This window comes from Carcharodon carcharias, chromosome 9, assembly GCF_017639515.1.
Source record: "Carcharodon carcharias isolate sCarCar2 chromosome 9, sCarCar2.pri, whole genome shotgun sequence".
Lineage (NCBI taxonomy): Eukaryota > Metazoa > Chordata > Chondrichthyes > Lamniformes > Lamnidae > Carcharodon > Carcharodon carcharias.
In genome coordinates this window covers 52,820,432-52,843,277 of record NC_054475.1, presented here as the reverse complement: position 1 = coordinate 52,843,277, position 22,846 = coordinate 52,820,432, and the positions used below count along the sequence as shown (strand labels likewise).

General features: G+C 42.7%; 1 protein-coding gene across 8 annotated transcripts in view; it reads right to left on the bottom strand.

Annotated features, from left to right (window-relative positions):
* mical1 (microtubule associated monooxygenase, calponin and LIM domain containing 1) overlaps window positions 1-22,846 on the bottom strand; it is a 108,621-nt gene that overhangs the window by 18,709 nt on the left and 67,066 nt on the right. For 5 of the 8 annotated variants that reach the window (XM_041195375.1, XM_041195380.1, XM_041195374.1 and 2 more), the window contains 5 exons: window positions 22,564-22,612; window positions 17,235-17,366; window positions 14,929-15,036; window positions 10,093-10,181; window positions 5,485-6,499 (listed from right to left, as the gene is read on the bottom strand). In XM_041195375.1, coding sequence (XP_041051309.1) covers window positions 5,485-6,499; window positions 10,093-10,181; window positions 14,929-15,036; window positions 17,235-17,366; window positions 22,564-22,612 — 1,393 coding nt within the window. The remainder of the gene's footprint in view (window positions 1-5,484; window positions 6,500-10,092; window positions 10,182-14,928; window positions 15,037-17,234; window positions 17,367-22,563; window positions 22,613-22,846) is intronic. The other 3 variants (XM_041195379.1, XM_041195381.1, XM_041195382.1) reach the window with 3 other exon arrangements.

Below are 22,846 nucleotides of genomic sequence, written 5' to 3'. Positions count from 1 at the left end.
AGGTTGCTGAATTTGTCCTTGTGACTAATTTCCAATTGCATCCATATATTTCTCATTCTGCTGGTTTCTCCTGATTGACTAGGATGTGGCTAGAAGTTTTGAAATGCTCTCAGTGTTGCTCTCTTATTAGTAATGAAAGTTTGGCAGCTTCCAGAAATTTCTGAGGTAAAGACAGTCCAAAGTTGGCCACAGCATACCAGCATAATGGACAATCTTATTCAGAGAAACTGCAGAATTAGAGTATGGGGAAATCAAAAGTTAAGCTACTGCTTTAGGGATTGATACCTAGAGCCATTATTAGGGCATTGCTTTAGAAAACCTGTATTGCATCTGCCCAGTGCCACACCTGTCCTGGGAGGGTCAACAGTCAACTGGCTTGAAGAAGCCTTGGCCAATTGTTGGCGGTGCATTTTTGCTCATTCATGGAATGTGGGTATTGCTGGTAAGACCAACATTTATTATCCATCCCTCATTGTCCCTTGGAAGGTGGTGGCAAACACCTTCTTGAACCTGTGGTGAATGTACATCCACAGTGCTATTAGGAAGAGTGCTCCAGTTTTATGACCCAGCGACAGTGATGGAGCAGTGATACTCAGAGTGGTGAGTGAGTAGGAGGAGCAGGTTTCTATTTGTCTGCCTCCCTTGTTCTTCTAAGTAGTGGAGACCCAGCCAGAAAGGGGTCATCTAGATTGCCCTCCTTCTCATGTAGTTACTTCTCAGATGCTCACTGTATAGCTGGTGGGAAGGGCTATCCCCTCACAATAGTGAGGTTATGCAGCATGCAGGAGACCCCACGAATCTTAACACCTACTCTGCTGAGTACTGCAAGGCTCTTCCACAGCAGTCAAGACATTGAAAATGTTTCAGCATTACAGAAATCTGCTTTAGTACATTCCATGTGGCATCATGGCTTTCGTCATATGCATGCTGTATATGTGTGTATGTGTGCGTACAAGTGCGCATGTTTGTATATGCATGCATGTGTGTGGTGGTTGCACACTAAGTGTCAGCAAATAGGGTCATAAGATCTTCTGATGACTCAAATGCAGCTGGCACAATGAGCTACTACGGAATGATAGCATCATGACTGCTGCTTGGGCTTGCTACCTATGTTCACACACAAGTTGGAAGGTAAGGGAGCGAAATCCCTCCCAGTTGTAGTATAAAGCAGAGTGGATATGCAGCACCCACAAGGCCATATGTGTGCATTTGATGGCACCCTGCACCATGGGGAAAGTTGCAATCTCCAGGAAGCCACATATTCACTCTGCCTGCTTTTCTCTGGCAAGTTAGAATGAGATGGAGTGGGCCTTCGTTGAATATCAGTGATTTCCCTTGCTCTGAGGTTGCAATTGTGTCTACAGCAGGTGGTAGATGTCTTTACTGAAGTGGAGATGTCTCACGCATTGTTTTTCACTAAGGTTCAAGTCGGGAAATTTCTCCTGGAACCCCAAGCGGATACAGTCTCCTGCTGAGAGCCCTTTCCCCTCCCCCTCCCCGAAGTTTGTTCTGCTCTGTGTGACTGTTGTTCATGCTTATTATAGGGGGAATACCTGGTAGTCTATCCATGTCTGGGAGTAATATGCATTGGAGACTGATAATGAAGCAAGAGCCCATGGGACCCAAGGCAATTCGGCAAATTGGATCCAGAATTGGCTGAGAGGCAGGAAGCAGAGGGTGATGGTTGAGGGGTGTTTTTGTGACTGGAAAACCTGTGTCCAGTGGGGTTCCACAGGGATCGGTGTTGGGTCCCTTGCTGTTTGTGGTATATTTAAACGATTTAGACTTGAATGTGGGAGGGTTGATCGGTAAGTTCATGGTTGACATGAAAATTGGTGGGGTGGTAACTAGTGAGGATAGCCTTAGATTACAGGATATAGATGGGCTGGTCAGTGGAAATGGAATTTAATTCGGATAAGTATGAAGTGATGCACTTGGGCAGGACAAACAAGGCACGGGAATACACGATGAATGGTAGGACCCTGGGAAGTACTAAGGATCAGAGGGACCTTGGTGTGCATGTCCATTGGTCCCTAAAGGTAGTGGGACAGGTAGTTAAGGTGGTTAAGAAGGCATATGGGATACTTGCCTTTATTAGCTGAGGCATAGAATATAAGAGCAGGGAGGTTATTATGGAACTGTATAAAACGCTGGTTATGCCACAGCTAGAGTATTGCATGCAGTTCTGGAATCCACATTATAGGAAAGATGTGATTGCACTAGAGAGTGCAGAGGAGATTTACCAGGATGTTGCCTGGACTGGAGAGTTTTAGTTATGAAGGGAGATTGGATTGACTGGGGTTATTTTCCCTGGAGCAGAGGAGATTGAGGGGGGACATGATTGAGGTATATAAAATTATGAGGCGCATAGATAGGGTAGACAGAAAGGAACTTTTCCCCTTGGTGGAGGGATCAATAACCAGGGGGCAGAGATTTAACGTAAGGGGCAGGAGGCTTAGAAGGGATGTGAGGAAGAATTTTTTCACCCAAAGGGTGGTGGGAATCTGGAACTCACTGCCTGAAAGGGTGGTAGAGGCAGAAACCCTCAAAACATTTAAGATGTATTTGGATGTGCATTTGCGATGCCATGACATACAAGGCTATGGGCCTTGTGCTGAAAAATGGGATTAGAATAGTTAGGTACTTGTTTGACTGGCACCAAAGGGCCAAAGGGCCTTTTTCTGTGCTGTAGACCTCTATGACTCTATAACTGGTTTGTGCAGAAGCCTTGTTGTCAGCAAAAACCCCTTCAGTATCTGCCACACCACTGTCTACAAAGTTTTACAACCTTAAACTGCTACAAAAGCACCAACCACTTATTGAATTGAAGCATCAGCCAGAAGAAATGAATTAGCAACTAACCTATCAACTAAGCGTCCCTTTAAATAGCACAATTGGGAGGGTCCTTCCAGCTGCTGAACACATGTTCAGCTATGCGAGGTCAAGAGGGTGTGTTAACTGGAGCCTTGAGCTCCAAAATGGCAGCATTATGCGCTGAATGATGTCATGATCTAGCTGCTCTGCTTACTTATGGCAGCCACTGTCTTCACATGCCCTCACCAATATTGCATCCAGTGCAATGCCCACCCGTGCCCTCACCCCAGTGAATATGCACGTGCACTGAGTGCCATTTTGGTCAAAATGGAATGGCGAAAAATCAGGCGCAAATATCCAAATTTTTCACTTGCTGTATTTATCTGTAATTTATTGAAATACTCAGGAGGTTCCCAATGATTCTGGGTGTTTAGCCCCTCAGTAGAGTTCGCCTGAGAGCCACATACATACGCTTCTCTTCAGGACCACTGAACAGTGATCTGACACAGGAACAATTTGTTCCCAACCCATTGCAGGTTAACTGTGGACAACAACAGCATCTCTAGCACCACCCAGGTGAGAGTAGGAAGCTTGTAAGACTGATTCCCTGCCTGTGCTGAGTTAGCTGATCTCAACTAGGTAAATTCTCATCCTTGTCCTTCACCACCTTCCACACTCCCTCTTCTCTATAATCTCCTCCAGCCTCACGACCCTCTGAGATATCTGCGCTCCTCTAATTCTGGCCTCTTGTGCATTCCCAGTTTTAATTGCTCCAGCATTGGCTTCAGTTGCCCAAGTCCCAAGCTCTGGAACTCCCTCTCCACACCTCTGCACCTCATTTCCCTCCTTTAATGTAGCCCTCAAAACCTACCTCTGACCAGCCTTTTGGCCATCTGACCAGTTTCTTTTTTTGTGACTTTGTTTCATATAATGCTCCTGTGAAGCACCTTGAGACTTTTCATTATGCTAAAGGTGCTATATAATTATAAGCTGTTGTTATTGGGGTGCTATGATCGGCCGGACTTTCCCTAGTTTAGGCTGGGAATAAAATCTCGACTGTTCCTGCTTTGGATCGCTGTCCGGTGGCCTCCGAGGGAAGTGTATGTGCGTGGATGTAAGACGAACTCTGGACCAGGGTCAGTTGTCAGATCACATGTGGACTTGGTATAGTAGCAGAGAGTGCTCAGTGCCTGCATAATTGTACCCCAGTACTCCATGAATCCTTTAGGCAATAGAGGAAACCGAATTAAAGAATATTCCAGTGCATATTTTTCAGAGGGCTTTAATTAGTTCATATTCTGCAGAATGGAACATTACCCTTTCCAGGTGCAGGGGGCTGATGTGAATTGGTACAGATTAATAATTAGAAATTTCACTTCGTAGATGTTATTGTAAAATGGTTCAAAGTAACAAAGAACAGATAGAAAAGCTTCCTTTATTTCTCCATTAGCAGGGACTCCTTGAAGCCTGACTTGTAGACAAGCACCTGCCTGGGAAAGACAATATATTTGGAAAGTTAGGAAATTTAAAAAGTTAGGGAATTATGGATCTATGAAGGCAAGGACAGGACAATCAAACCAACTATGTAATGTAACTATAAAATATGCAAGGGGTAAAAACAAAGGTTTAAAAAAAGTGTATATTGGAACAGATACTTTGGAATTTTCTTAAGGTCAGATCAACCTTAAGCTTGGAAATATAATGTCTTTGGATACACTGGCTAAAATGTTTTGTCATAAGTGTTTCTGTTAAGTATATTTTTAATTATTGTATGATTAATAAACATGACAGTTAATGTTGCGAGGCCTATAATTTTGAGGAGTAAATTATAAGAACACTGCTCCTCAACATCTGGTACATTGTTCTGAGGTGCAGCTTTGTGGGGTATAGTCTCTCTCTGGTACAGCCCTGTGGGGTATAGTCTCTCTGGTGCAGCTCTGAATCCTCGTACTCCGCAAAATCTGAAAAATGTTAATGGTTACACAAAAGGTCACTTCCTGATCTCCATCCCACATATGAAAAGCCTGTTTAGTTTTAAAATGCTTGTGTGAATAGCCCTGTTTTCTTTGTATTTATTCTTATTCTATGTACCAGCAAAGAAAGTCTCATTTTTAAATGGCCTTAGGCACAACAGCATGGCCTTTGAATGCACAGTAAAGAAAATTTCAATCGTAAAGTTACAAATACTGGCTGACACTGGGGAAGCATTGCTCTACTTGCTATGTGGACTAACATCATAAATATAGCCATGAAGATTTCCTCTGGTGAGTAATTCTTGTGAAGTCATGAACCAGTTCAACATGAACATGATCTTTGTCAAACCAGATAGAATGTTACTGCCCATACGAACATATGAAATAGGAGCAGAAGTAGACCATTCAACCCCTTGAGTCTGCTCTGCCACTCAATAAGATCATGGCTGATCTGTCTGTGTTTCGAATTCTACATTCTTATCTACCCCGATAACCCTCGATTCCCTTGCCTAACAAGAATCTAACTACCTTCGCCTTAAAAATATTCAATGACCCCCGCCTCCACCACCTTCTGAGGCGGAGAGTTCCAAAGTCAACAGAGCCCTCAGAACAGTCCATCCCCTCTGTTCTCTATTGTAGCTCCTTATCCCCAGGAAATGGAATAAAAACAAACACAACAGGCCACGAAAATCCTTACCTTCCTTCTGAGGAGGAAGAGCTACCTGGATTGCTGATATCTCTGCCTTTGGCAGATGAGGAGTAGAGTTTTCATGTCCTTTATTTTTCTTCTCTCTTCTTGATATGCGAGGAAACAGTTTGGGGAAAGAAAAAACCTTCAATCTTGATTTATTTGGAGGTTCCGAAGCCAAATCTTTCTCAGTTGGCTTTTCACTGGCTCTTAATTCCCCTGTGGCTTTATTCTTTGTGATTTCTGATTTGTTCTTGGTATGCAAGGGTTGACCTGCATTTGGACTAGATCTGACCTTCAAGTCAGGACAGGGTGTGTTCCAATAAACCTGATTATTCTTGTCTTCCTCTTTGAGACTTCTGTTCTTTCCTGTGCTAAAGACTGGTGAGGGATGATCCAGTATTTCCCATTCCTTGTCCAAGTCCCCAGATTCTACACCAGTGCAAGTTGCTGCTTTTCCTGGATGAAGCCTTGCACCCCCAGATGACATTGTGTCATACTGAACACTGGGCTGTTTGTCATCCTCCTGACCTTCTGAATCAGACTCTGAGGTTACACTTAGTCTGGCTAGTTTGTGTTTTAGGGATGGTGAAAGACTCAATTTCTTCATTAGGGTGTTGCAATCATCTTTCTCCTTGTCTATGGCTAAGATAACATCAAGATGTGTTGAAGCAAGTTCCTTTGAAGGACAACTAGACTCTGCTACCCTTTCAACATCCTGTACATTCTCTTTAACCCCTGGACAAGGCATGTAACTCAGATATTCATCTGTGGAAGCTCCTTTGCAATCAGCAATATCCGTTGACCTGTTGACATCTCCCAGGTGTAAGACTTTGGTAGAATGTGAGGATAAACATTCAGTGGTGTGGGGCTCAGTGATCTCAAGTGATGGTATGGAGATCTTATCTGTAATTGAACTCTGCCTCTGCTGTGTGCTAGATCCAAATGTCATGGAGATCCCATTGTTGGGCCACTGATGCTCTACCATAGTATGAGATACAAAAGCCTGTGGATTTTCAGAAGACTGGAAAGATGACAAAAAATGGATGGTTAGAAATGGGACTTTTCAGAGCTGGTGAAGCTGCGTTTATTCACTATAGCTTGTGACCTATCAGAGAGTTAGGCTGACAATGCAGAAGTTATGTGAACAATGGGTTAAAACAATGCTTAAGGGCAGTTTTATGAGAAACCAATTGCAACACAATAGCCAGCAGTGAAGTGATAATTATAGTCTGGGCCTGTGATTAATTCTAACAAAGGGAAATATGAAAAGTGTGAACAATGACCAGGAAGTTGATTCATAATCAAATGAATTCTCTAAATGAACTTTCTTGCTTCCTTGCATCCAGATTACAAAATGTGTCTACAGAACCTTGTACCTCTTACTCCAAACAGTGACTACCCTTTAAACAAGCCTGGAATCTTAACTGCTCCTGACATTGAAATTGGGAAAATTGAGTTCTTTAAGTTGGGATGCCTAGGTGAAAAGCCAAAGTCCTTTGTACAGGACCCCACTAAGGATGAAAACAGTAGAAAAGAGAACAAAGAAAAAGTTGCCATGGTTGAGTGTTAAAAGTCTGAGCCTATAGCAGAGAGGAAGGAATGAGGAGGGGAGTAGAATTTAATGACCTGGGAATGGCTGAAGTTTGAGGTTACAGTGAGAAGTAGCAGCTTGTGCAATGAAACTTTCAACTTGGAGGAACAGGAGAAAAAGTAACAAAAACAGAACATGCTGGAAAGTTTCAGCAGGGCTGGCAGCATCTGTGGAGAGAGAAACAGCATTAACCTTTCGAGTCCAATATGACTCTTCTTCAGAACTGAAGGAAGGTAGGAATGTGATGGGTGATATACTGTTGAAAAAGGAGGGAGTGGCAGGTGGAGCAAAAGAGAAGGCAGGGATAGACTAGAGGGTGGGGGAGATTAAATAACAAAGATGTCATGGAACAAAAGGCAAAGGGAGTTGCAATGGTAGTAGTAAAGGAACAAAGCATTGATCCAGTGTAGGTGTTAATAGCAGAATAAAGGTCAACCCTATCCGAAAGTAAAACATGAGAACAAGATACAGACTGGCACTGGGTGGGGGGGGGTGGAATGGAGGACAAAGTTCATAGCCTGAAGTTGTTGAACTCAATGTTGAGTCCAGAAGGCTGTATAGTACCTAATCAGAAGATGAGGTGCTATTCTGCAAAGCGGTCACTCAAGTGTGCATTTGGTCTCCCCAGTGTGGAGGAGACAGTACTGTGAGCAGTGAATACAATACACTAAACTGAAAGTACAAGTAAATCGCTGCTTCACCTGGAAGGAGTGTTTGGGGCTTTGGACAGTGAGGAAGGACAGGGTAAAGGGGCAGATATTACACCTCCCGTGATTGTATGGGAAGGTCCCATGTAAAGGGGGTGATTGAGAAGAAATGGACCAGAACGTCAGGGCAGGAACAGTCCCTTTGGAATGGAGGAGAAGAAAAGAGTTGACATTTCGAGTCCTCATGACCCTTCAACAGAACTAATTCTGTTGAAGGGTCATGAGGACTCGAAACATCAACTCTTTTCTTCTCCGCCGATGCTGCCAGACCTGCTGAGTTTTTCCAGGTAATTCTGTTTTTGTTTTGGATTTCCAGCATCTGCAGTTTTTTGTTTTTATCCCTTTGGAATGCTGACAGAGGAGGGGAGGAGAGGATATGTTTTGTGGTGGCATCATGCTAGAGGTGGCAGAAATGGCGGAGGCTAGTGGGGTGTAAAGTGAGGACACTGGGAACCCTATCGTGGTTCTGGGAAGGGTAGGAAGGGGTGAGGGCAGAAGTGTGGGAAATCTGTCAGACACGGTTGAGGGCCCTGTCAACCACAAAGGGGATGGTGGGGAGTCCTTGGCTGAGGGAAAAAGAAGACACGTTGGAAGTTCTGTTATGGAAGATGCGATGGAGACAGAGAGACTGGGAGAATGGAATGGAGTCCTTACAGGAGGCAGGGTGTGAAGTGGTGTAGACGAGGTAGCTGTGGCGGGCTTGTAATGAATTAGTAGACAGTCTATCCCCAGAAACAGAGACAGAGGAATCAAGGGAGGGAAAGAAAATATCATAGATGGACCATGTGAAGGTGAGAAGAGGGAATTTGAAAGCAAAATTGGTTAACTTTTCCAATTCTGGATGAGAGCAGGGAGCGGCACCATCCTTGATGTACTGAATGGGGCGGGGGGGGTGCGCTCCCCAAGCAGGACTGGAAAAGGGAATGTTCCACATACTCTACAAAAGGACAGGCATAACTAGGGCCCATGAGGGTACCATAGCATATCCTTTATTTGGAGGAACTAAATGTAAAACAAAGCAAAGAGAAACAAAATAGCTTGCAAAGAAAGAAGAGAGTGGCGGCAGTGAGAGAGGATTCGCCAATCAAACAGCAAGCTTGTTCCTGCATCTTGTTCAGGAATGCGACATGCATTTCAAGTTAATGAACTGCACAACGATGAGCAGCCAAAACGCAGCATAAACAGAGAAAATGACAGAGGACAGATGAGATACACTGATAAGGATGTAGCAATCTCCCCTTCTTGCAATTAGGTGATGTAGTAATTCAGATCAGTAAACTTCCTCTTGAAAGCACAAATTTGTTTAATTCACCATACGTTCCAGATGCTGCAATGGATTCAGCAGCTTCTTAATATTAAACCTGGCAAGGGTCACATCAGGTTATGGTCCCTTTAAGAACACTCAAAGCCTGGCTATTTTGGTTGTTAGACTACATTCTTAGAACCCGGTGCTCCACTAATTGGGAAATAGGACAAAGGAGCATCGTCACCACAGGAGGAAGTGGGCAGGCTCAATTCCTGAAACAGCTCTCCCCAAAACCTCTGCTCAAAGTTGACCACACTAGCCACCTCGGAAAGACATTTACACTCCACAACTGTTAAAATGTCTTTCTCCATTTCAATTTGGAATGATAAAGTTCAGTCCACACTGTTCATAGCAGGTGCGTTGGTGTAAATGCAGTTTGCTCACTATTTGAGATGATTGGTGTAACAAGATAGCACAACTACAGTCCTCTAATATATACCTAGATCAATCATCCCAAAATCCAGAATCACCTATAAATCATGCGATCCATCAATCTGTCTACAGCAGAAGGAAAAAGCAGTCAAAGTTCAGGGAATTAGAAAGGCTGAAGTACACAGAAGATAATTTGACTTTAACAAGATGCTACGTAACTATATTTTATCCATAATTATATTATTTGTGAATTTAGAGCATCTTAACAGGGTACAGAATAGTGAGCAAACCCTGCTACTTCTGCCCAAAATAGGCGGAGCATATAACACGCTTTAAGCAGAAGCTTTGAAATTGGTGTTAATGCAAAAAGCTCACGGTCAGTATAAGCAGCTGCCAGTTTTAAATGTGGGTGTTTTAAACAGTGGGTACTTTAATACCTTCTCAACAATTGGTATTTTGTAAAGCAGTGACATTATTATTTCATCAATCATGTCACAATCTTCATTCACAACTCTCATACTTTGCTGTGTAAGGTATTTTACCAGAGCCCATTAATATTCTCAGCGTTTTTTATCAACACACTGAACTGCAAAGCACTGTGACACAAGAATTGCAAGAGCTGAATGTTAAGATGCTACCTGATCCATATCCTCTGGAGGGCTCCTGCCAGGTGATGTAAGATGCCCCATGACAGGCACTCTGATATGTTCTGTACATTCATAAGGACCTTATTACAAAGGTAGATGAATAAGTCAGGGGGAATCTTATTTTATACCTTTATATTGTTTTAAACTGTTACATTACAGAATAATGGCCAGTAACAGTGCAGTAAGTTGGAGCTGTAGTGTGCTAAAGCTACTGTGAGATAGAATGTGGTTTTTCATTTGCGGTTCTCCATGTTATTGATCTCAGCTGTACTGGGGGTAAGATGTGTGGAGGCCCGGTGCTTCTCTGAAGGCTGGACTACTCTTGTATAAATTTTAGGAGCTGCTTTCAGTGTGGCAGATGACAGGAGACCAGTTAACTGCCCACTCCCTTGGTTGAAGATGGTTTCTGTGCTAGGATGTCCACAAAAATGGAAGAAGTCAAAGTATCTTATAAAAAGAAGAACTCTTGCTAACCAAAAGCAAAATGACTGCTGTTTTTGGATTCTATGAATAGATCACATGGCAGTATTCTAAAGTCTTCAAGGACATGGCTGGATCAGCTTACACCCTTTAACTGAAGCTCAATTAGATTACAGCCATGAACTCACCTCAGGATACAGGGACATAAGAGCAGTAGAAAAGCATTCAGCCCCTCAAGCCTCTTTCATCGCTGAATGAAATCATGGATGATCTGTACCTTAACTCCAACTATCTGCCTTGGTTCTGTAACCGTTAACACCTTTGTCTGTTGGAAATACAGGCAGTTCTCACTTGAAGTGGTTGTGTTCCTGAAAGTCACCACTTTAAGTGAAAAACCTTTAAGTGAAGCATGGTTTTCCATAGGAATCAGTGTTAAAGCCAGAGGTTCCTGTGGACAATTTTTATCCAGAAAATTGAAACACTACCATGCTTGTGCAGTGCTATGCATTTCTAGCTGAAATAACTTGCAAATTAAAATAGATCACTGAAGATAACAGAAATACTGTATACATTTAAACATAGGTACTGTACAGTACAGTAAAGCGCAATGCCCCTGTACAGCAAAGAATTCTTTTAAAAACAGAAGTCCACAGCAGTTCCTCAGGTACATACTGTACAGTGAGAAATTTGAAAAACAAAAGTTTACAGTACTGTACAGTACAGCAGAGAATTCTTTCAAAAAATAAAGTCCACAGAGTTTCTCAACTAATACAGGGTACAGTAAAGAAATAGTTTAAAAATGAAGCTTAGTTTAGTACAGGGGGGCTGGGGGCAGGGTACCTGAAAAAACATGTTCCTCAAATGTACAGTAAGGACAAAATGGTGCCAACATAATCACAAGCCAGACTCTACTCTCAAAATCACAGGGCCTGGTTGTGCAATAACATTATCATTTCGCAGACTCAGTGATGTCATCATGCCAGACGTGTGAGAGCATCTTCACACTGCTTGCACTCATTAAAACGGGGAACACCACACTTTAAATGGAACCCAGAGATAAAAAAATAAAGCCTTTTGAAACAAAACTATTTTAAAAGGGGACACTTAAAATGGGGCCTCCCTGTATAGCAATCTCATTTTCAACTGACCCTACTGCATCAGTAGCTGTGTGGAGGAGATATAAACTACTCTATGCATTATGAAATTTTTGGTTTTCTAAAGAGTACATTTTCTTTTATTTCATTGTGAACTGTTGTGAATGTCCAAGTTCTCTAGTGTGTGATGAATTCACACTCACCATTAATGGTTACAATGTTATTCAAGCAGGTTTCCTGATAAATGACCAGCAGCACTGGGTAATTCTGTGGTTAGATATATATTGTGAAAGCAATTACTGCAGATACTGAAAATCTGAAATAGAACTGAAAATGCTGGAAAACACTCAAGTGGTCTGGTAACATCTCTGACCTGCTAAGTGATTCCAGAATTTTCTGTTTATATTATACATCAAATAAGACAGGTAAGAAAAATGATCCAGGAAAAACACTGACAAAAGATGAAGATGAAAGTCTAGATTGATAAGGCAAGTAGATGGTACGACAGCCCCATGGGCTGGGCTGCACCTCTGTCTTTGTGACACATTGGAGTTTGTGATGATAGCCATTTAACACACGGGCGATTCAATTTCTCACTTAAAACGCACAACTTCCCATCAAATAAAACAAACTGGATTAACCAGCAATGTGAATGCATAGGAGTTAGTCAGAAGCAAGGGAAATCTGTAGAAAATATCACAACATAACTTGACTGTACCATTATGGGATTTGCATGCCATTTAGGGAATTTAGCATGCTTACACTATAAATAGCTAATGAAACAAGTGATATATCTTAGGGAATATGGCAGTTTGCCCTGTTCTATTTTGACCTATCCTTAACCATGCTCTGGGATAATTCAGATTTTCTTCATTGTGCATTGGACTAATAAACAGAGCATCCAAATTGCAGCTGGCCATTTTGAATTAGATGGTAGCCATTTGGGGGGACTTGGCTATGGTGAGATTAAGTGTGGCAACTGTCAACTTAAAGGTGAAGCTGTATGTATGTATTTTACTTAGTGGCTGTGGCAATGGCCAAGCTTTTAAAAATGTCTCTCAGCAGCTATCATTTTTCAGAAAGATAAAAGCAGATGCTGGAAATCTGAAATAAAAATAGAAAATGCTGGAAAAACTCTGTATGACTCTTCTTCAGAGCTATGAAGAAGTCATAGGGACTGAGTTTTTCCAACATTTTCTGTTTTTATATCATTTTTCATAGATTGGCATGAATGTAATTAGATGACTGCATCCACAAGATGGTCTCCAAAGGTACCCCTCAAGTTGACCAGAGGAATCAGTAAAAGGCATTCTCTTCCTTGGTGAAATATAAGGGAATCCAATTGCTAATTCTGCTCTCTATAGTACGTCTGCTCAGCTTTCACCACTGTCCCATACGCTTGCTGTGTATTAGTTGATCTAATGTAGGTGGAATCGATTGTAAAATGGGCAACATAATTGACTTTTACTATGTACAATTGTACATATTACAGGGTATAAACATTTTAGAATTGAATAAACTTAAGACGGGAGATGTTTTTTCTTAATAAACTTCAAGATGGAGACAGGAGCCCAGTATAACATCTTTCATCTGCACATTAGCCAGAATGAAGAAGCTTTGTCCTAGTTATTAATCAAACTATCAATGATTAAAATTTCTATAGATAGATAAGGTACAGATGATGTGTGAAGGCAGCTCACCACCACCTTCTCAAGGGCCTAGACAGCAAAGCCCACATCCTGTGGAAGAATAAAAAAAATCTACTGACCAGGTGATTCTGTGCACAAGATTCTCTATTATGTATTTAGGGGATCTTTAAGACCAGGATACATAAAAAGAACATTGAATTCAAAACCCAACAGAACTCTAACAAATAATATCTACACAAAAATAGTGTAATCCCGTGTAGATTTGATTCTATCTTTATTGTTTTTAATTATACTATTGGTATTGTGCCAGCTCATAGCTTCTGTATAATGATATTACTTGCAAATAAATCCAATTATTAGTGTTAGCCTGCAATATGCTATTCTAGCTGTGTAATATTTACTGTCTTTGGAGTAAACAAGACAGGAAAATGCAGTGTTCACCCCATGAGATTGTCAGTGCGATGTGCCACTGTTATAAGGTGATTGTTTGACTGTAACTCATTATATACAGTGAGCAGTGGAGACTTGGTGTGCTTATGGAAACTGCTGTTTTAATGTAAACACGAACTCATTGAAGTGGAAGAAGGGCTGAACTGACTGAGGGTTGGGGGGACGGTGAGGGCACTTAAGCTTTGGCACAAAACCGGCGATGGCAAATCGACTGTCCATTTAATGTCCTGTTTTCTTTTTTTTATGGCAGATTTCACCAAAATTGATCAACAATGATTTTGAAAGCAAAATAAAAGGCTTAGAAAATCTGTGTTCTAGTGCACTGGGGAAGCCTAGAACTTTCCAATTGTCCATGTACAAACTCCAAGGTTCCTGCTTTAGAAGGTGATGGATAACTTTAACCATTAATGTACACATTGCAAGGGATAGTTTCTGGCAATGTTGTTATTCAAGAGAGCTTGATAGAGAGGAGAAACTGTGTTTGGAGCTTGACTGTTGGTTCCCTATGTGTATATTTAGGGCTCACACAAGATGTGGAGGTGTAGCCCTGCCTTCCTGACTTCCAAAAATTTTCACTCAATACAGAAGAATGATAGAATGGTTACAGTGCAGAAGGATCATGTGATAAACTTCTCCAACATCAAAAATTCAACTGAGCTCCGTTAAGAGTTCAACTGCATTAATTGTCTTCAAGGCACTGTGTTCATCAGACCCTCCATTACAAATACGAATAAAAGCTGTGCTCTTACAAGTGATAACAAATCTTACTAAGAATCCCCACATAACTAGATTACTCTGAGAATGCTGAATGTTCTGTGGATGAACTCAACTAATCAATCATCTGAAATAGATCACTGAATCATTAATTCATTGGCCTGAAATTTATATGTGCTCCGTTGTCTCATCCTCCATTGCTTCAAACAATAAATTCCATTGAACTCCACATTAAAAGACGTTTTGCTGTGAAGTCTTTTGCACTCACCTGGCAAGACAATAGATAAGATAGTTGCCCCATATCAGTGAGGACAGCTTTGTGTTGAAGACTCTTATTGCATATTAGCTAGACCTCATACCACTAAAGATCATCACACTTTGGACATCAATCCAAGAACCCTAACCTGGACCTGAAGTCAGTTATCAGATTCTGTCACCGGATCCCTCACGTGTCAATGCGATATAAATGAGATCCATTTCTCTAAAGTTGTTGGGCTCACCTTTATCTGTCAATTCGGATTCTTCATTGCAGTGGCTGGAGCTTTCCACCCCTTGCTCTTTATCTTCCTTCTCATCTTGAAGACCTCCATCAATATCTTGATTTTCATCTGTGATGATAGGAAAGACAAAAAGGTCAGAAGATGCTGGTACACAGTAGAATGCTCTTCCTAAAGATCAGAAAGCCCTCCCAAACAGCAGGTACCAGGTTTTAGGTCCAATCTCACTTCATAATTCCCCTTTTAATTAATATTCACAAAGTTCACAAGGATATTTCCAGAGCAGGCAGGCCATTCAGCCCATCTGAAGTATTCATCCACAGAAATCTATGATCCAGCTATGTATGCTGTCTCTTCATGGACCTTCCAGTCTGGTTTTTACTTCATTACAATTAGTTTAAGGTGTATGCTTCTGAGCATGCATAAGTCCAAAATTCCCTACCGTAGTGGTGATTTCCCCACACAAAGTCTCTTGATGTTGTACTTGTGACAAACTAAAGATGAAGATACACCCAGATAGCATGATGACAATGAGAAGGTTACATATAATGTATAAACAGAAAATGCTGGAAAAACTCAGCAGGTCCGACAGTATCTGTGGAGAGAGAAACAGGCCAGATTTTTTCGCTCATTGGGCAGGTGCACACCCAAACTGAGCGAGCGTAAAATGACACAATAGTTTTGTTGGCGGGCGCACGCAGGAGTCAGCAGTGCGCCCACCAACAATTAAAATGCCTATTAAGGCCATTAAAGTAATAATTAATTCAATTTTTTAGTGTCCATCCAACCTTATGGTTGATAGGCAGGTGAAAAGGCCAAGTGGCCTTTGGATTTTTTAGGAAACCTCATCCATGGGTGGGATGAAGTTTCCAACAGCAATTAAAAATTAAATAAATGTGTTCGAATTTCATTTAAAGCCTGTCTGTCCCTGCTCATGTGACAGTCACATGGGGGGGACATGTTTTTTAACATTTCAAAATTCTTTATTTTGAAGTTTTTAAATCTTCAGCTGTGGGCAGCTCTGTGCCTCAGGGAGCTTTCATTGCGCCCATCCGTGAACTTGTGAGCTCGCCCTCCATTCCCACCCCCGCCCCCCCCCCCCACCCCACCCATGGTGTTTCACACTGGGTGGGCCTTAATTGGCCCACCAGCGTGATATCGTGGTCGTAGCCAGATCACGGCCAGCTGTCGGCTTCCTGACTGCTCCCGCTTGCCCCCCCGAGCCTGCCTGACAAGGGCAAAATTCTGCCCTCGTTAATGTTTCACTTCTGTTGTCTTCCATCTGTTCTCTCCAGAGACACTGTCAGACCTGCTGAGCTTTTCAGTACTTTCTGATTTTATTTCAGATTTGCAGCATTCATAGTCATTTGCTTTTAGTTAAATGTAAAGCTGATAGTCACACTGGTTGAGGTTGGTGGACTTTATTAACTATTTATATGATTTGGTGATGTAAGATTCATCCCTGCGATGCACTGAATGAATGTAATGACTGAATCAAAACACCTATGGATGATTAGCAATTTTTTAAAAATTCTCGCAATATAAGCATTGCTAGTAAGGCTGACATTTAGTGCCCATCTTCTAGTGCCCTAGTGAGCTGCATTTTTTAACTAACACGGCCCATGTGGTGAAGGTGTTCCCCAAAGTAGAACGTGTCAGAAATTTGACCCAGCGACAGTGAAGGAACAGCGCTATATTTCCAAGTCAGAATGGCATGTGACATAGAGGGAAATTGGAAGAGGTGGTAGTTCCTATGCGCCAGCTGCCTGTATAGATGGTGGGGGTCACGGGTTAATAAGGTGCTGTCGAAAAACCTTTCTGCTCCGCATTTATCCTTGTGATCTTTCTGAACGTATCCTTCCCAATCATTTATCATACATTGTGTAAGTTCCAGTTTTAAAATTCACTACAGTCTATTAATGGTCTGTGGAATGGCACCAAGATATCTGTCACCTCATCTCCTTGTGGATTACCACACTTTGTTATTTTGCTAATTGTATCTATAGCACATTTTTCCTGGAAAAAAGTGTGGAAATTCCAATTGATATGAGGCCATCAGTGGCTGGATCTCACAGTGGATCACTTAAGAGACAGGAACACAAATGTCCAGACTGATTATACACCTCTGGAGAAGATGCTGTCAAGCCTGCTGAGTTTTCCCAGCAATTTTTGTTTTTGTTTCAGATTTCCAGCATCCGAAGTATTTTGCTTTTATGATTATACACCATGCTTGCCTGCCTCCTCCATCTGCTCAGTCCTATAGTATGTAGTGAATAGGATTTGATTACTTATGATTTTGCTGGACTAACATTTTACTGTCAGTTCTATTTCCTCATCATACTGATTACTGCCTCTCTCACGTTCATTTTCATTGTCCAGCTGGTCTTCTGCAATATCTTCATGCTCGAGTTCTGCAGCTTTGTCTGTGGTTGGGATATCATCTGTGAACGTGAAGAGTCCATGCAGTGTTAAGTTTTCAATGCAACATAGTCTCGTACATTGAAATAGTTAATTCATCTGAACAAAAAAAAACTTGAATTTATATAGCACCTTTAATGTAATAAAATGTCCTGATGTGTTACACAAGAGCATTATCAAACAATATTTAACAATGAGATAAAAACAAAAAAACTGCGGATGCTGGAAATCCAAAACAAAAACAGAATTACCTGGAAAAACTCAGCAGGTCTGGCAGCATCGGCGGAGAAGAAAAGAGTTGACGTTTCGAGTCCTCATGACCCTTCGACAGAACTTGAGTTCGAGTCCAAGAAAGAGTTGAAATATAAGCTGGTTTAAGGTGTGTGTGTGGGGGGCGGAGAGATAGAGAGACAGAGAGGTGGAGGGGGGGGTGTGGATGTAAGGACAAACAAGCAGTGATAGAAGCAGATCATCAAAAGATGTCAACGACAATAGTACAATAGAACACATAGGTGTTAGAGTTAAAGTTGGTGATATTATCTAAACGAATGTGCTAATTAAGAATGGATGGTAGGGCACTCAATGTATAGCTCTAGTGGATTTTTTTTATTATATAATGGAAATAGGTGGGAAAAGGAAAATCTTTATAATTTATTGGAAAAAAAAAGGGAAGGGGGAAACAGAAAGGGGGTGGGGATGGGGGAGGGAGCTCACGACCTAAAGTTGTTGAATCCAATATTCAGTCCGGACTGAATATTGAATTCAACAACTTTAGGTCGTGAGCTCCCTCCCCCATCCCCACCCCCTTTCTGTTTCCCCCTTGCCTTTTTTTTTCCAATAAATTATAAAGATTTTCCTTTTCCCACCTATTTCCATTATATAATAAAAAAAAACCCCACTAGAGCTATACCTTGAGTGCCCTACCATCCATTCTTAATTAGCACATTCGTTTAGATAATATCACCAACTTTAACTCTAACACCTATGTGTTCTATTGTACTATTGTCGTTGACATCTTTTGATGATCTGCTTCTATCACTGCTTGTTTGTCCTTACATCCACACCACCCCCCCTCCACCTCTCTGTCTCTCCGCCCCCCACACACACACCTTAAACCAGCTTATATTTCAACTCTTTCTTGGACTCGAACTCAAGTTCTGTCGAAGGGTCATGAGGACTCGAAACGTCAACTCTTTTCTTCTCCGCCGATGCTGCCAGACCTGCTGAGTTTTTCCAGGTAATTCTGTGTTTGTTTTTAATATTTAACAATGGTCTGATTTTCATGCTCCCCCACCTGTGTGTTTTTAGGCAGTGGTCGGGGGGGGGGGGGGGGGCGAATTTGAAGGCACGGGATTCTCTCTGGGTCCCTGCCTGCCCCGACCTCGTAGCGATTTTATGCTCGGGCAGGCAAGGCCTCAGGCGGCCCACCAACCCTTGGCCCAATTGAGGTCTTTAAGTGGCCAAATTATTGGTCTCAGAAGGGCCATTTCCCACCCAGCCTCAATTTTTAGGCTGGTGAGAGGATTGAACTGACATGGGGGAAGCCCGAAAATGAGCAGGCTTAGATTTCTGGTGGGAAGTGGGGAGGGGTGCCACCACCAGAAATCCCCTTCTAACTTCGGGTGCCCTGCCTGTAAGGTCCGGTGGCCACTGGACCACCCCGGCCTCTTCCCCAATACCCCAATCGCCCACTTTCCACCCCACCCACAGGCCTTCCCTGCTCTCCATGCCCTGGGACCCCGAAAACTAACATTTCCATCCAGTTCTGGGACTTAGGCTCTGGCACCTTCCTCTTCTGTCGCTGCAGGGACTAGAGAGCTAAGGAAAGGAAACCCCACCATCCAAAAGTTTTTCTTAATTCATTCATGGATGCGGGCTTTGCTGGCTGGGACAGCATTTATTGCCTATCCCTAGTTGCCCTTGAGAAGGTGTTAGTGAGCTGCCTTCTTGAGCAGCTGCAGTCCATGTGGTGAAGGTTCACCCACAGCGCTGTTAGGGAGGGAGGTCCAGGATTTTGGCCCAGCAACAGTGAAGGAATGGCGATATATTTCCAAGTCAGAATGGTGAATGACTTGGAGGGGAACTTCCTGGTGGTGGTGTTCCCATCTATCTGCTGCACTTGTCCTTCTAGATGGTAGCGATCGTGGGTTTGGTAGGTGCTGTCTAAGGAGCCTTGGTGAATTCCTGCAGTGCATCTTGTAGATGGTACACACTGCTGCCACTGTGCGTCAGTGGTGGAGGGAGTGAATGTTTGCAGATGCGGTGCCAGTCAAGCTTTGTCCTGGATGGTGTCAAGCTTCTTGAGGGTTGTGGGAGCTGCACTCATCCAGGCAAGTGCAGAATATTCCATCACACTCCTGACTTGAGACTTGTAGAAGGTGGACAGGCTTTGAGGAGTCAGAAGGTGAGTTACTCACCACTGGATTTCTAACCTCTGACCTGCTCTTATCTGGCTAGTCCAGTTCAGTTTCGGGTCAATGGTAACCCCCAGGATGTTGATAGTGGGGGATTCAGTGATCATAATGCCATTGAACATCAAGGGGTGATGGTTAGATTCTCTCTTGTTGGAGATGGTCATTGCCTGGCACATGTGTGACACGAATTTTACTTGTTACTTGTCAGCCCAAGCCTGGATATTATTATCCAGGTCTTGCTGCATTTGGACATGGACTGCTTCAGTAACTGAGGAGTGGTGAATGGTACTGAACACTGAGCAATCATCAGTGAACATCCACATTTGTGACCTTATGATGACAGGAAGGTCATTGATGAAGCAGCTGAAGATGGTTGGACCTAGGACAATACCCTGAGCAGCTCCTGCACTGATGGCCTGGAACTAAGATGATTGACCTCCAAAAACCACAACCATTTTCCATTGAGCTAGGTATGACTCCAACCTGCAGAGTTTTCCCCCTGATTCCCATTGACTCCAGTTTTGCTAGGGCTCCTTGATGCTACACTCAGTCAAATGCTGCCCTGATGTCAAGGGCAGTCACTCTCACCTCAACTCTGGAGTTCAGATCTTTTGTCCATGTTTGAACCAAGGCTGAATTGAGGTCAGGAGCTGAGTGGCCCAGGCAGAACCCAAACTGAACATCAATGAGCAGGTTATTGCTAAGCAAGTGCCATTTGATAGCACTGTTGTTGACAGCTTCCATTACTTTACCGATGATTGAGAGTAGACTGATGTGGCAGTAATTGGCCAGGATGGATTTGTCCTGCTTTTTGTGTACAGGGCATACCTGAGCAATGTTCAACATTGCCGGGTAGATGCCAGTGTTGTAGCTGCACTGGAACAGCTTGGCTAGGGATGTAGCAAGTTCTGGAGCACAACTCTTCAGTACTATTGCCAGAATGTTGACAGGGCCCATAGCCTTTGCAGTATCCAATGCCTTCAGCAGTTTCTTGATATCACGTGGAGTTAATCGAATAGGCTAAAGACTCTTGGTCAAAGGGATAAGTTTTAAAGAGTAATTTGAATGAGGAAAGTCTGGTAGGGGGATGTGGTTTTGGTAAGAAATTCTTGAGCCTAGGTTAGTAAAGGCACAGCCACCAATGGTGGAGCAGTTGGAATCAGGGGTGCACAAGAGGCCACAGCTGGAGAAGCACAGATTCTTGGAGTGTTGTAGGGCTGGAGGAAGTTACAGAGATAGGGAGGGGAGAGGTCATGTAAGGATATCAAAATAAGAGTGAGTATTTTTTAAAAATCGAAGCAGTGCCACAGATCCAATATAGGTCAGTGACCACAGGAATGCTGGTCAAGCTGTAATCAGTATAATTTTACTATAAAAAACTGGTACTTGATGAAAGTAGTTCTTTGGCTCAGGTATTTACACTGTGCCTGTTTGTACATTGTGCCAATCATACACTGAAATATTTTAAATATATGCTTCTTTTTAGTCCAATTTTTCACCCAACTTCTCCTAAATTTCCCTTGAACAAGATACAGGAGATCTGGACAGCATTTGTTGAACTTTTCATTTCTGAATATGTCAGCTCTCTTTGGGCTATACTTCTCTCCATTACTTGACAAGTGACATTCGCACCACACAATTGCCATCTCCAACAGGAGGGAATCTAACCATCGCCCCTTGACATTCAATGGTATTACCATCACTGAATCCCCCACTATCAAAATCCTGGGGGTCACCATTGACCAGAAACTGAACTGGACTAGCCATATAAATACTGTGGCTACAAAAGCAGGTCAGAGGCTAGGAATTCTGTGGTGAGTAACTCACCTCCTGACTCCCCAAAGCCTATCCACCATCTACAAGGCACTCAGGAGTGTGATGGAATACTCCCCACTTGCCTGGATGAGTGCAGCTCCAACAACACTCAGTAAGCTTGAAACCATCCAGGACAAAGCAGTCTGCTTGATTGGCACCACATCCACAAACTCCCTCCACCACCGATGCACAGTGGCAGTAGTGTGTACCATCTACAGGATGCGCTGCAGAAACTCACTAAGACTCCTTAAACAGCACCTTCCAAACCCACAACTGCTACTATCTAGAAGGACAAGGGCAGCAGATATATAAGAACATCACTGCCTGGCGCCTCCAAGTCACTTACCAACCTGACTTGGAAATATATTGCCATTCCTTCACTGTTGCTGGGTCAAAATCCTGGAACTCCCTTCCTAACAGCACTGTGGGTGTACATACATCACATGGACTGCAGCGATTCAAGAAGACAGCTCACCACCACTTTCTCAAGGGCAATTAGGGATGGGCAGTAAATGCTGACCTAGCCAGAGACACTCAAATCCCATAAATGAATAAAAAAATACTCAAGTGGTCATTCCTTAAATATTAGTTCAGAGAGTCAGTATCAGCAGATATATTGACCACGGGAAGCATTGCTGCCATGCTTGATCCTGTCCTCATCTCGCATTAACATGTGGCCACCTTCCAGTGGAGGTCACTGGATAGGGGCCCTGATCCTGATTACCTTCTTCTTAAGCCAGAGCCAAAAGGCCAAAAGTACCAGTCTCAGCTGAGGTCAGCACACTGCATGTGAGACCTTCTGATCTCTATGTTTTTGTATGTAAAGCATTCAACTAGTGAGTCAATGAGCAGGCAACCTTATAGAGCATTACATTATCTGATGAATGATTGCAGAGAGGACTTTAAGTGACTTATGGAGTGTCTTAAATCAGCTACTGTTTATCAAAATAAATCACATTGTAACACCTATGAAAGGTGAGCTCTCAGTTACCTCTCATTTCCACAGCACTGTCCATTTCCATTCCTTCACCCAAAACTTCCTGTCAAAGTGAAAAAAGGAGATAAGAAAAGCCACAGAAAAGTAAAACCTATTTGGTCCAGCAAAGCCCATCCATCCAGTATTTTAACTCTCTCATTGAAAGCCTGCTATCCAGTACACCAATACCCTCATTTGAAGCCCATTCCTTCCAGTATTCTCATTTTTCCAGTGCAGCCGATTTCTCTGGTAACCGGAATTACATGCCCATCTTCTCCAGTCCCTAACGCTCTCAGCC